This window comes from Chinchilla lanigera, unplaced genomic scaffold (assembly GCF_000276665.1).
Source record: "Chinchilla lanigera isolate Chin_1 unplaced genomic scaffold, ChiLan1.0 scaffold00031, whole genome shotgun sequence".
NCBI lineage: Eukaryota > Metazoa > Chordata > Mammalia > Rodentia > Chinchillidae > Chinchilla > Chinchilla lanigera.
In genome coordinates, this window is record NW_004955432.1 from 9,437,775 (window position 1) to 9,450,166 (window position 12,392).

Consider the following 12,392-nt stretch of genomic DNA (forward strand, 5'->3'; position numbering starts at 1 on the left):
AAACAAAAGTAAAGGGTCGGGATTCAGGTAAAATCAAATACAAATGCAGCCGCCTAGATAGCCTAGAATTGCTATACCTGACTAAAACTCTGAAGCCAAATTTGCTACAGTTACAAAGTTTTAAATTTCAAAGAACAGAAGACAAATTCATAAGCTAATGTAAAAATGTTGTTACTTGGCTCAAAATTAAAATTTTTCTCAGGAGGCCTCCAGTAGGACTCTGAGAGACAGAGTGCTTCTAAAACCTTTAGAGCAGGCTGGGGATTTAGCTCAGCGGCAAAAGCGCCTGCCTGGCAAGCGCAAGGTCGTGAGTTCGGTTCCCGGTACCGGAGAAAAACCAAAAAAAAAAAAAAAAAAAAAATCAATAAAACCTTTATAGCAAATGAAATGATGTATTTTTAGAAACTATTTCCTGGTTTCTTATTATGCACTTGACTAAAACTTGAGATACAAGGACTAGTTCAGACCATTTGGTAGTGGTAGCTGAGGGAGAAACTGTTCAAAATAAGATCTCAATCTCTTGTGCTCACTGAGTAGATATGAATGTGAATGCAAAATACTTTAAAACGTAGAAAGGTGTCCGTCACATGGTAAATGGTAACTCTGCTCGCTGCTGTCCACGGCCACCCACCCTCCCAAGGCAAGCGCAAACCCTCAGAGAGGGCTTCCAAACACCACGTACATTCTAAACACCCGTATATATACTAAATACATGCCAGGAAGTCCGTCTACAGAGTTTTGGCTAGGAAAAAAAAATAGACCTTCATTAAACATTAGAGAAGTTTTAGAAATTTTCTCAAAGACATTGAAAACTGAAGATTTAAAACCTCTGAGGACTGGGCTGCGGATACAGCTCAGTGGTACAATGCCTGCCTGGCAAGTGCGTGGTCCTGAGTTTAATTCCCAGTACCCTGCTCCCCCCAAACAAACCAAACCTCTAAGGATTTGCCCAGACTGATACTTGGAACAGTCAGAGATTAGGCGGCATTTGTATTTATTAGAGTAACAGCTGTAACGATGCTCCAGTCCACCACCAAGGGGCTTTCGGTAGGGATTCCCGTACTCTACCTTTCAAAGCTTTACAGTCAACTACTTCCACATGGGCGTCCAGTGTGTCACAGGCTTCTTTGCAGACTGCCTTGGCTAGCGTGGATTTTCCACTTCCCTACAAAGTAAGTGTTTCATCAGAACTCGAGACACGCAATCACAGAAACAGTGTCTACAACTAGCACCCACCAAACCTCCCTCATCAGGAAGGAGGCACTGGTTTGCTGCCGTGCGGGATTCTGGTGTTCCTGAAACGTGGCCCTTCAAGCTGCTGATGTGCTAGGAGTGGATGATATCCTAGGCTCATTAGAGTGTGGAGATAGAAAATAAACATTTATACTGTACAATCTGCTAGTTAAAACAACCACTGATTTTTTTTTTTTTTTTAGTTTTTCTCCGGTACCGGGAACCGAACTCACAACCTTGCGCTTGCCAGGCAGGCGCTTTTGCCGCTGAGCTAAATCCCCAGCCCCTATTTTTTAACTTTCATTAGTTTACGTTTGTGATACGTATTTGTTTTGGGAAACTGGTGCATACATGTAGTGCACCTTCATCATTTTCATTCCCTCCCCCGCCTGAGCTCTCCTCCCTACCCCAGATCCCTGCGCCCCGTCTCCATCCACTTTCCTAAACATGATTTAAATCTACCCTTCTTTAGGGCTGAGCAGTATTCCACTGTCTATACAGACATCACATTGTCTTTTTCTGTTGGTATGTGCTTGTGACACACAACAACAATATTCATTTGGATTGGGACATATGAATATCGCATCCCAACCATTTTTATTTCTACTTCTAATCCTACCTTCCCTTTCCATCTGTAGATCCCTTCCTATCTCTATGAAGTCTACTTCCCTGTTTCCTATCATCTTTTATTTTGCTCCTAAATTATTTGTACTTTGGCTCTCTCCTGTAAAAGCAAGCACGCTGCATTTAACCTTTTGTGTTTATTTCACTTAGCATTATGGTTTTAAGATGCACCCGTCTTCCTACAAATGACTCACATTTATCCTCCTTTATGAGTGAGTAGTACCCCACAGTACCACTATGTAGTATAGTGGCATACACAGCAGTACCCATGATATATAATTTTCTTCATTCATTCAACTGTTGATAGGGAGCTTCCAGCATTTAGCTAATTTAGCTATTATGAAATGTTCTGTTATAAACACGGGAATGGTCTTTAACTCTTCTGGGACGATACCTGGCAGAGGCATAGCTGGGTCAAATGCAATTTCTATTTTTATATGGGGTTCTTTTTTGAGAAACTTCTAGGGTGATTTCCAAAATGGCTGTACTAACTTACATTGCCACCAACAGTGTACAAGGGTTCCTTTTCCCCAACAACTCTGCCAACATTTGTTGCTTTCTGAGTTCTTGATAACAGTCATTGTTTCTGGAGTAAGATGGATCTCAGCACTGTTTTAATTTGCATTTCTTTAATGGCCAAAGATGCTGAACACTTTCCCATGTACTTACCACCTGTATTACTTCTTTTGAGAAGTGTACGTTCATTTCAATTGCCCTTTTTTCTTTGGTGTTTTTAAAACAGGGTCTTGCTATGCAGTTCAGGCCGGCCTTGAGCTCACTTGGTAGCCCAGGCTGGTCTCGAACTCGCAACAATCCCTTCTGCTGAGTGCTGGGATGATAGGTGTGTGCCACCACGCCGGGCTTTTCACTGCATCTTTTAAATTGGAGCATCTAGTTCTTTTGAGTTCATGTATTCTAGATCAGCGATGGTGAACCTTCGAGAGACTGAGTGCCAAACTGCAGCCCAAAAGCCGTTTTTTATCACAAAATGTTAGCACTGCAATAAACCCAAATACTGATGTTTTCGTTTAGAAACACAACTCTACATTAACATCTTTTGTCATACAGGGAAAATATAAAAGCACACATGCCACAGGTTCACACCACTGTTCTAGGTATTAGTTCCATTTGAGGAGTAGCTGGTAAAAACATTTTTTTCCATCCAGCAGGACGTCTCCTCACTGTGTTGACTGTTTCCTTCTCTGTGCAGACGCTGTCCCTTTGACACAATCCATTTGTTGATTCTTGGTATTTCCCGTGCAACTGGAGTTCTGTTTAGAGAGTCTCCGCCTAGGCCTGCTCTGCAAGAGTGCTACCTATTTTATCTTTCAACAGCGTCAGTGTTTCTGTTTTTATATCTAGGTTTTTAAAAATTATTCTCATTTTATGTTAGCACAAGGTGAGACATACGAGTCTACATTTATTCTTCCTTATACAGATCACCAGTTTTTCCAGCACCAACTGTTAAAGAGGCTGTTTTTATTCCGGCACATTTTTGATGTCAGATGAATGAAGGAACACAGGGTTGTTTCTGCATCCTTGATTCTATTTCATTGGTTAACATGTCTTTTTTTGGCCAGTATCATGATGTTTTATTTTTAATTATTTATTTTTGTCTTTTTGAGACAGGGTCTCGCTATGCTGTTGACACTGGCCTTGAGCTCACGTTGTAGCCCAGGCTGGTCTCGAACTCACAATGATCCTCCTGCCTCAGCCTCCCGAGTGCTGGGATTACAGGTGTGGTCTACCACGCCTGGCCTATGACGTTTTAATGACTATGTCTTTGTAGTATAAGTATGAAAATTTGAAGAAATGTGAAATCTGTTATTGTAATGTCTCCTGCTTTGCTCCTTTTGGTTAAGACTGCACTGACTATTTTGGGTCTTTCCTCATTCCATATAAATTACAGGATTTTTTTTCCAGTTTTGTGAAGAATGTGGCTGGTATTTTGATTTGGAACTGCATTAAATCGGTGTATCATTTTTGGTACTATGGCCATTTTGACAGTATTGATTCTGCCTGTCCAGGAACAGGGATGTCTGTCCATTTTCTAATGTCTTTTTCAATCTTTTTTCACAGTGCTATGGTCAGCACAGCTATAAAAGCCGAATATTGATATTTTAGCTTAGGAAAACAACTTTACATTAACATCTTTTGTCTTAAAAGGAAAACATAATAGCACACATGCCATAGGTGTGCCACCACTGTTCTAGATATTACTTCTGCCTGAGGAGTAGCTGGCAAAAAAATTTTTTTTCCATCCTGTAGGATGTCTCTTCACTTCCTTGGTTAGGCTGATTCTGAGGTATTTAATTTTTGAAGCGACTGTCAATTAATTTAGTTGTTTTCCTGCTTTCTCTATGGGCCCACTGCTGGTGTACAGGAATGTTACTGATATTTGTCTGATGATTTGCACCCTGCCACTTTACTGATCTATTAGTTTCTTGGGTATTTTTTTTTTTTTTTTTGGTTTTTTTCAGACAGGGTCTCACTGTGCAGTTTTAACTGGCCTTAAACTCACTCTGTAGCCCAGGCTGGCCTTGAACTTGCAACAATCCTCCTGCCTCAGCCTCCCGAGTGCTGGGATTACAGGTGTGCACCACCACACCCGGCTCCTGGGTCTTCTATTTCAAGGATCGTGTCATGCCCCGATAAAGGCAGCCTGACTTCTTCCTTTCCTGTGTGTGTCCCTTTTACTTCTCTCTCTTGCTTGACCGTTCTGGCTGAAGCGTCAAGCACTACACTGAACAAAAGTGGTGCCAGTGGACACCCCTTGTCTAGTGTTGGGAAACTTTTCTCCATTTAGTATGATGTGGCAGTGCGTTTGTCATAAATAGCTTTTAAGTAAGGTTTTCTATACCTACTTTCATCAGGTTTTAAAAATCAGGAATGGATGTAGGATTTCATCAAAGGCTTCTGAGATGACGTATGATTTTTACATGGAGTTCTATGTTGCATAGTACATTTACTGGTTTACATAGGTTGAACCATTCTCATAACCTGGTGCGAAGCTGACTTGGTCACAATATATGATCTTTTTAATGATGTGCTGTATTCTGCCTGCCAAGTATCTGGAGGATTTTTGTATTCTATGTTCACTAAGAAATTTAGCCACTAATACTTAAAACCTTTAAAAATAGGTAATGCTTTATTGTTACTAGAAGGGAATAATATATACATTAAATAATTTTCTAAGTAAATGAAACATACTGCCTTTAATTTCAATGTTTTTGAAGTAGAATTTTTTTTTTGTACTGGGAATCGAACTCAGGATCCTGCACTTGCCAGGCAGGCGCTGTGCCACTGAGCTACATTTCCAGCTAATTTCAATGTTTTCAGTGGCAAATACTTATTATCCATTTCTGTATTGTCTTACATTAATTTTAAATAAGCATATATTAATTTATGTTCACTACTGTGACCAACAGAGCTTTCAGGTCTTAATCCAATGTGCACTTTTTTAAAAAGTAAAAACTTAGTTTTTCCTCATTATAAAATAGGAAAAAGTTATCGAAGTAAGTGAATAGTTGCATATTTACATTTCTGAATTAAATTCTTAAATTTCTGAATTAAAAAAAGCGCAAAAACAAAAACCATACCATACCCTTAAAAATGACATGGCACTGCGAATCTCAAGCAAGCAGAGATTCCACAGAAAGAAAATGGACTGAGGGTGCAGCTTAGTGGTGAACTGCCCGTCTAGCACGCAGCGGGCCCTGAGTTTGACTCCCTGCACAACAGCAACAACAAAGCAAACCTTCAAAGCTGGGAAACAGGGTCTCACAGCAGGTTCTGATCTGCAGGGACTCAAGGCTAATACGAAGAAACAACTTTATGCTCATAAATGCGACACTATTGAAGATCTGGACCAAGTCCTTGACAGCCACCAAGTACTTGTCAGACAAGATGAAACAGGCTATCTGAGTAGTCCTAGAAACATTAAGGAACATTAATTAAGCTAATGAAAGGCATCTCCAGGCCTGCATGGTTTCAATGAAGATTTTACCAAATGTTTAAAGAGAATAAATATCAATTTTATACAATATCTTCCAAAGAAGGAAAGAGAGGGGAATATTTTCCAACTCATTTAATAACGTATTACCCTACTAGCAAAAGCAAGCAGACAGACAGTACAAAAACAGAAAACCACACACTAATAGTTCTCATAAACTTAAATGCAAAACAGTTTCAACAGAACACTAGCAAACAGAACTCAGCAATGTATAAAGAATGATACACCATAACCAAGTAAATTTGATACAGTATGCAAGACTAGTTCAGCACTGAAAATCAAACAACCCTATCAATACTGTATCATAGTCTGAAAAAGAAAAATCATACAGGGGGCTGGGGATTTAGCTCAGCGGCAAAGCGCCTGCCTGGCAAGCGCAAGGTCGTGAGTTCGGTTCCCGGTACTGGAGAAAACCCCCCCCCCCCAAAAAAAAGAAAAATCATACAATCATTTCAACCAACACAGAAAAACTGCAAGAACATCAGTCTTATTCACTCCCCCAATACCTATAGGCAGGCACACAAGAATATTAATGAATACATGAGTGCTTTCTCTCTCTTGTTTTAACAAACTGTACAAATAGATCATCAGAATCCAAGAGAAGAATTAGGTTATTAATTAGTGAAGAGTAGATTTCAACCATGTACCTTTCCTCCAGTGAGTAAAAGGGCTCCATTCCTCAGTCCTGCCAGGAGGGACATGAGCTGCCGAGACAGAGGGCGTCCTAGGAGGCTATGTGTGATGTGCTCCAGGGAGGACTTCCCTATGGAATTCACACCTCTGAAAATACATAAATTGTTATGTGGTAAAAGCTGAAGCAGAGTAAAGTCTTGCTATAAAAACGCTGACACTTTCCTTCTGGATCTACTTAATGAATTTTAAAGAGTAAAATTTTAGGAAATTCTTTGTTCAACAAAACATATATTGACCAATGCTGTATCTGATTTACAGCTTTTACAATTAGTTTTACTACATTCAAACCTGTGCAGTGACTAACAGTTTGCTCTTCTGGGATTACTCAGGGGATCTGCCCTGACACATACACATTCCCCTACCTTCAAAGAATGTTTAGTTTGATAATCAATACAATCACAAGTGAAGTGCTTAGGATAACTGAATACTTATTTCCTCTTAAACATCGCCTCTGAAATCTAGTTTCAATCTCCATATTACTCAAACATGAACTTTAACCTACTTCCTGACTTTGACTACAACTTTATAATAGAAACAAAATAATTCCTAATATTAGAATCCAAAGAGATTTTGTTTTATATTAATGCATATTATGTTATACTTAATGGTATAATCTTTTACTAAAATATTTACATATTGTTCTATTACAGGAAATGAAATCACTATTCCACTTACTAAAAACCTCTTTGAAGAATTCTAGGGGCTAATGTATGTAAGATTTTCCTTTTGTATACGGAAATTAAGAGTGGTTGTTTTTAGATTTGCCCGTAAAGTTGAGAAAAGATAACTCCAATGATTATAATAATAAAATAGTGAAGGAATAACTTAATTTGAAATATTTTTAAACATTCAACTGACGTTTTTAACTTTTAAAATATACTTAATTGCTCTAAGAATTATTGTTTATTCATGCGCAGATGACACAGGTACTATCTAGCGGCTTTCTTCTCACAAATCAACTCTGAAGTCCTCCCAGAACGGACATGAGCTGCTGAGGCAGAAGGCGTCCCAGGAGGCTATCTGTGATGTGCTCCAGGGAGGATTTGCCTGTGGAGTTTCAAATCTCTAGTTATCTATGATGACAGGGAAGTTTCTATTCTACCTGTAAAAATAGACAATCCTTAAAAAAAATCTAATGCATTAGCAAACTGTTTGTTGACTTTCTCATCTGCTTCAGTATTTACACATAGAAACCCTGCCAGAGATGCTGTCAAACTTATCTCTATAAACATGCTAGTTTGGCTATAGCTTCTTACCCCAAAGAGTTCAGCTTTAAAAAAGGAAGAATAAAGTCAATTTCCTCACTGTTTTCTTCTTTTACCATAGGGTCTAGAAGAACCTACAGTAGCAAGGAAAAATTAGTTTTACAATTCAAAGTTATTCTCTTGCCTGTTTTTCTTGGGTCTGAGAAAACTGAACTGCTGATTCTGTTGTACCAGACAGCATAGATAAACTGTGCATGCAAGATCATTATTAAAATACTCCTGACAACAACAATTTACTCATCCACAGAACAAATATTTATGGTCAATGAACACAGAGAGCATCATCTTAATACATTTTACAGATTTCATCTGCAATTGGTTTGTGTCGTATTTATTTTGTTAATAATTCTGAATTTGTGTCTCCTCTGAATAGTATTACTTCAATTATATTTAAGAAGTAAGAATGTCTAGGTAAAAACCACTGAGATTATTTTAAGTTACTAGTGAATCTTCAATTCTGTAAAGAAAAGATCAAGCATCCTCACTAAAACATAATATTCTAAAAAGAACATTCTTACAATACTTCTGGAAGAAAATACTTGTGAGGAGCTGCAAATTTAAAAATTGTCAAAATAACAAAACTGCACAGAAAAGTATGAATTTTCAAAATGTTTTCATTTGCTTCAAAAATAAAATTTTAAATCATGATTAATTTGCCAGTTACACAATCAATTTTATTCTTGAAAATTAATTGTGTTAAGATACTGATTTTTAAATTTAGAATCAATAATTTATATAGGTAAAAAGATTATAGAATAAAATATTTTAAATCAAGTTATTCCTTATTCTTATCATATGCGTTTCTAATTTCTTTGAATGACATTCATCTACTTACTATCAATCACGTGACAAATATTATTTTATTAAATATTCAATAAATTCAACAGTATGTAGTTACTTGTATTGTGGTCTTCTGTAGCAGATTGGCACTCAACAGAAAAATATTTTTTTCTTTATGGTTTTCTTTTTCCCAGTGAACTATATGCAGAGAAAACTCTTTCAACTCTACAAAAAGAAAGTAATAAATGGAGAATTAGGTCTGACACTGAGTTGAAAAAAATTTAAGATTTTAACTACCAAGCATATTTAAATTAAAGGTATTCTTCAATATTTAAAATGTATTTAATTATTACTATGTTTCACATGCGACACAGGTTTGTTTTTTTGGGTCCATGGCCTGATTTCTACTTTTTTTTTTTTTTTGGTCCCGGGAATCAAACTCAGGACCTTGCCAGCTAAGTGCTTATGTCGCTGAGCTACATCCCCGGCCTGTGACACAGGTTTGAAAAACAATTTAAAATGCTACAAATATCTCAGCGGGAAAAATACTCAAATAACAAATTTACCAGTTTTAATTTCCAACCTAATAAATTCTTCTTCTGCTACCAACAAAGGCAGCACAGTGGTAGCAGACTGCTGTAGCCACAAACAGAAAGCTGTTTTTATGTCTTCTTCACTTGTGTCTTTAGGCTGCCGGAGAAAAAGAGTAATTAATTAATATCTGACAACGTTAACACCTTCATTCTAAAATTTTATCTTCCTAATACAATGTAAACTTTACCAGACAAAACCAGTAGAAGATGCTCACACTCTATAAACACAGATCTGGGGTGTGACATGAGTTCGCTCGATGAGTACAGTACAGCCCAAAGAAACACTCATGCAATTGGGGAAGTTTTAAATTCTCCTTTTCTTGGTGTTCAGCAATACAAACATCAGAATTTGATTCACTCAGTAAGCACTGCATTCCAATCCTGTTCTCCCTTGCCTCCCTCTAGCATCAAGACAGGAAAGCAATCCTTTACTGCCGTCTTGGAGGCGTGCGTGCGTGCGTGCATGCGTGTGTGTGTGTGTGTGTCTGTCTGTCTGTCTGTCTGTCTGTCTTCAATCTGGCCGACGGCACACAGCCAGTCAGGAAGGGTGCTCTTCTTTATCAAAGTAAAGAAATTGTGCAAGGAGAGGTTTCTGCCTTCCGCCTTTCCTTCTGCTTCCTGGAATGCAGATGAGACGCTTATTAGTACAACACACATTTGTATCTGAGAGAAGGAAAATCACAGGCTAAGGATGGCAGAAGAGAAAGACTGGTGTCACTTAGATCCTTGGTGACACTGTTTAACTGCCTATGAGCCCTTCAAACTCCCTGTACAGGAAAGAAATCCCTGATGTGTTTAAGCCACTGTTCTTTCTTTTTCTTTCCTTCTGTTTCCTTTTAAGCTGACCAGCATTTATTCTCAATAGGTAGTGTTACTATACTGCTCAAAGGTGTAACACTCCAAAAAATAAAAAAAGAAACCCTGCTAACTTAAAGAATTTAAATTAAGTTTTTGTAACCTATTTCAAATAAGGGATGAGAATAACAAAACTTCCTATAGAAAAGATGATTAATACTCCCCTTGCCCCCAAATCAATCTCTATTCTACCACTGCTCAAACTGGTCTATTTCATCCAGAGGTGAACTTAAGTCTGCTGACAAAGCCCCATTCAGAACATGACCACCTCTAAAAGTAGGCTAATCAAGAAAAGGCAATTTCCTCACTCTTTTTTTCTTTTTCTTTTTTTTTGTTTTTTTCCGGTACTGGGAATCAAACTCATGACCTTGCACTTGCCAGGCAGGAGCTGTGCCACTGAGCTAAATCCCCAGCCCCAATTTCCTCACTCTTAAAATTCACAGAAATACTTATTTCTTAGAATATTATTGGGCAATGTAGTTAAACACTTAAAAGTCATAAAATGAAGCTGAGAGCTTTTTAAAATCAAGAATTTGCAGAACAGAAAGCAACTCACAGATACTTCAGAATGAAACAGCTTTATATTCCAAGAGATTTACCATAATCACAACCCAGAGACCTGCCAAAGGTCATACAGTTTCCACTACAATATATAACTCATGATAGGAAATCATTCTTGTGATAATATGCTATCTCTGAGACAAAGTACTAATGACCAATACTAATTATTAATTATTTTCTTATGTAAGGGATCTAGCACTTAAAGTATTTTCAACATCCATAGCTAAAAAGTTAGAAATCCTGTACACTATTTAACCGATGCGGTAAATGCTCAGCTATTTACTGTTGTGTTTTCTGTTTCCCAAATTAAATAATATACATTCCCTGGTGTTTCATCAGCTAGAAAAGTTTGGTTAAATTGGTTTACCTACAACATAACAACCATCATAATCCTAAGATCCCAAAAGTTTTATACGAATTATCAGAGAAAGATTCAATTATGTTTGGAGTTTCTTAAACATATAATTCAATAATAATTTTCCTGTTTTATAATTATTTGAGAACTGGTACATATGAAATACTTTTAAATTAATTTAAATATCTCATTTCCTGACAATATCACTTTCCAAAGAATTGACTGAACAGAAAAGTAAGAGAGGTCAGGGATGGAGGTGCACACGTATAATTCCAGCACTCTGGGAGGCAGAGGCAGGAGGATCCCAAACTCAATCCCAACCTGGGCAACTCAGTGACTTAGTGAGACCTTGTCTCAAAACAAAAAATTGAGCAGGCTAGGGATGTAGCTCAGTGCAAGGGCCCCGGCTTCACTCCCCTATGCCTTGGGGCGGGGGCGCAGAATAAAAGAGTGTAGTGCTCTTTTGGGCTACAATATCAATAGGAAAGCAACACTGGTTAAAACATGCTGTTAATATGCACCTTCTACTGTGTTATTAAAACAAGCCTTTTTCAACGAAGAAGGAATGGTTGTCTTAGAAATACTTTTGGTGTGAACACCAAGAAAAAAGTTTTCACTTGTCCAAGTAGATCAGTTTGCTCTTGATGATCTCCATTTTTCTAAGCCACTTGCCTGCCACTGGTTAATGTTTTACCAGCAATAATAAAAATGATCTCCCTTCTTTTGTGAAACAGCAATACACAGTGCAGAATTTATTAGAGGACCAAATCACTTTCAGCCAACTCTTCAAAGATGATTGAGTCTTACTATCACAGGATCTTATGGGATGATGGAGTCTAGTGTGGGAAGCTGGGGTATGTATTTAATGTATCAGCCAGTTTCAGTCGCATTACCACTCTCTCCCCTTCCCGCTCCCTCCTCACCTTCTCTCCTATTCCAAGGAGTCTACCTTCTGGTTCCCTTTTAGTTATCTCTTATGCGGTGTCTGCTACTGAACTCCCAGAAGTAGAGCATTTAACCTCTTCTATAAGATTTTTCCAAATACTAAGTTAGCTGATTATGTACTTTGAAAACTGTGTTTTGTTTCTATGTCCTACATTTCATTTTTTGCCTAATTCAAGTTTCAGACATGAATTTCATTTTTTTCTGTAACTTCACTTTCTTTAAAGTTTACTAAACTGAAGTTTATAAGTTTAACAAAAAAAAGCAACATGGCAGAAAATTTTTTAAATTTCAGATACTGCAAAAATAGCAACCTTTTAAAAGATAAAACCATCCATGTTTGTACTGACACAATATATATCATATGCATATTATTTATCAAAGACTGCTCAAAAAATTAAACATAGATTTGTCATACGATCCAGTAATTTCACTCCTAGACCCCAAAAAATTGAAAATAGGAACTCAAGCAGATACTT

The 12,392-nt window shown here is 37.6% G+C and overlaps 1 protein-coding gene across 3 annotated transcripts in view; it reads right to left on the bottom strand.

Annotated features, from left to right (window-relative positions):
* Pex1 (peroxisomal biogenesis factor 1) overlaps nt 1–12,392 on the bottom strand; it is a 43,028-nt gene that overhangs the window by 19,295 nt on the left and 11,341 nt on the right. For all 3 annotated transcript variants that reach the window (XM_005388022.2, XM_013515937.1, XM_005388023.2), the window contains exons 7-11: nt 9,174–9,297; nt 8,726–8,832; nt 7,819–7,901; nt 6,517–6,649; nt 1,069–1,165 (exon numbers count right to left, since the gene is read on the bottom strand). In XM_005388022.2, coding sequence (XP_005388079.1) covers nt 1,069–1,165; nt 6,517–6,649; nt 7,819–7,901; nt 8,726–8,832; nt 9,174–9,297 — 544 coding nt within the window. The remainder of the gene's footprint in view (nt 1–1,068; nt 1,166–6,516; nt 6,650–7,818; nt 7,902–8,725; nt 8,833–9,173; nt 9,298–12,392) is intronic.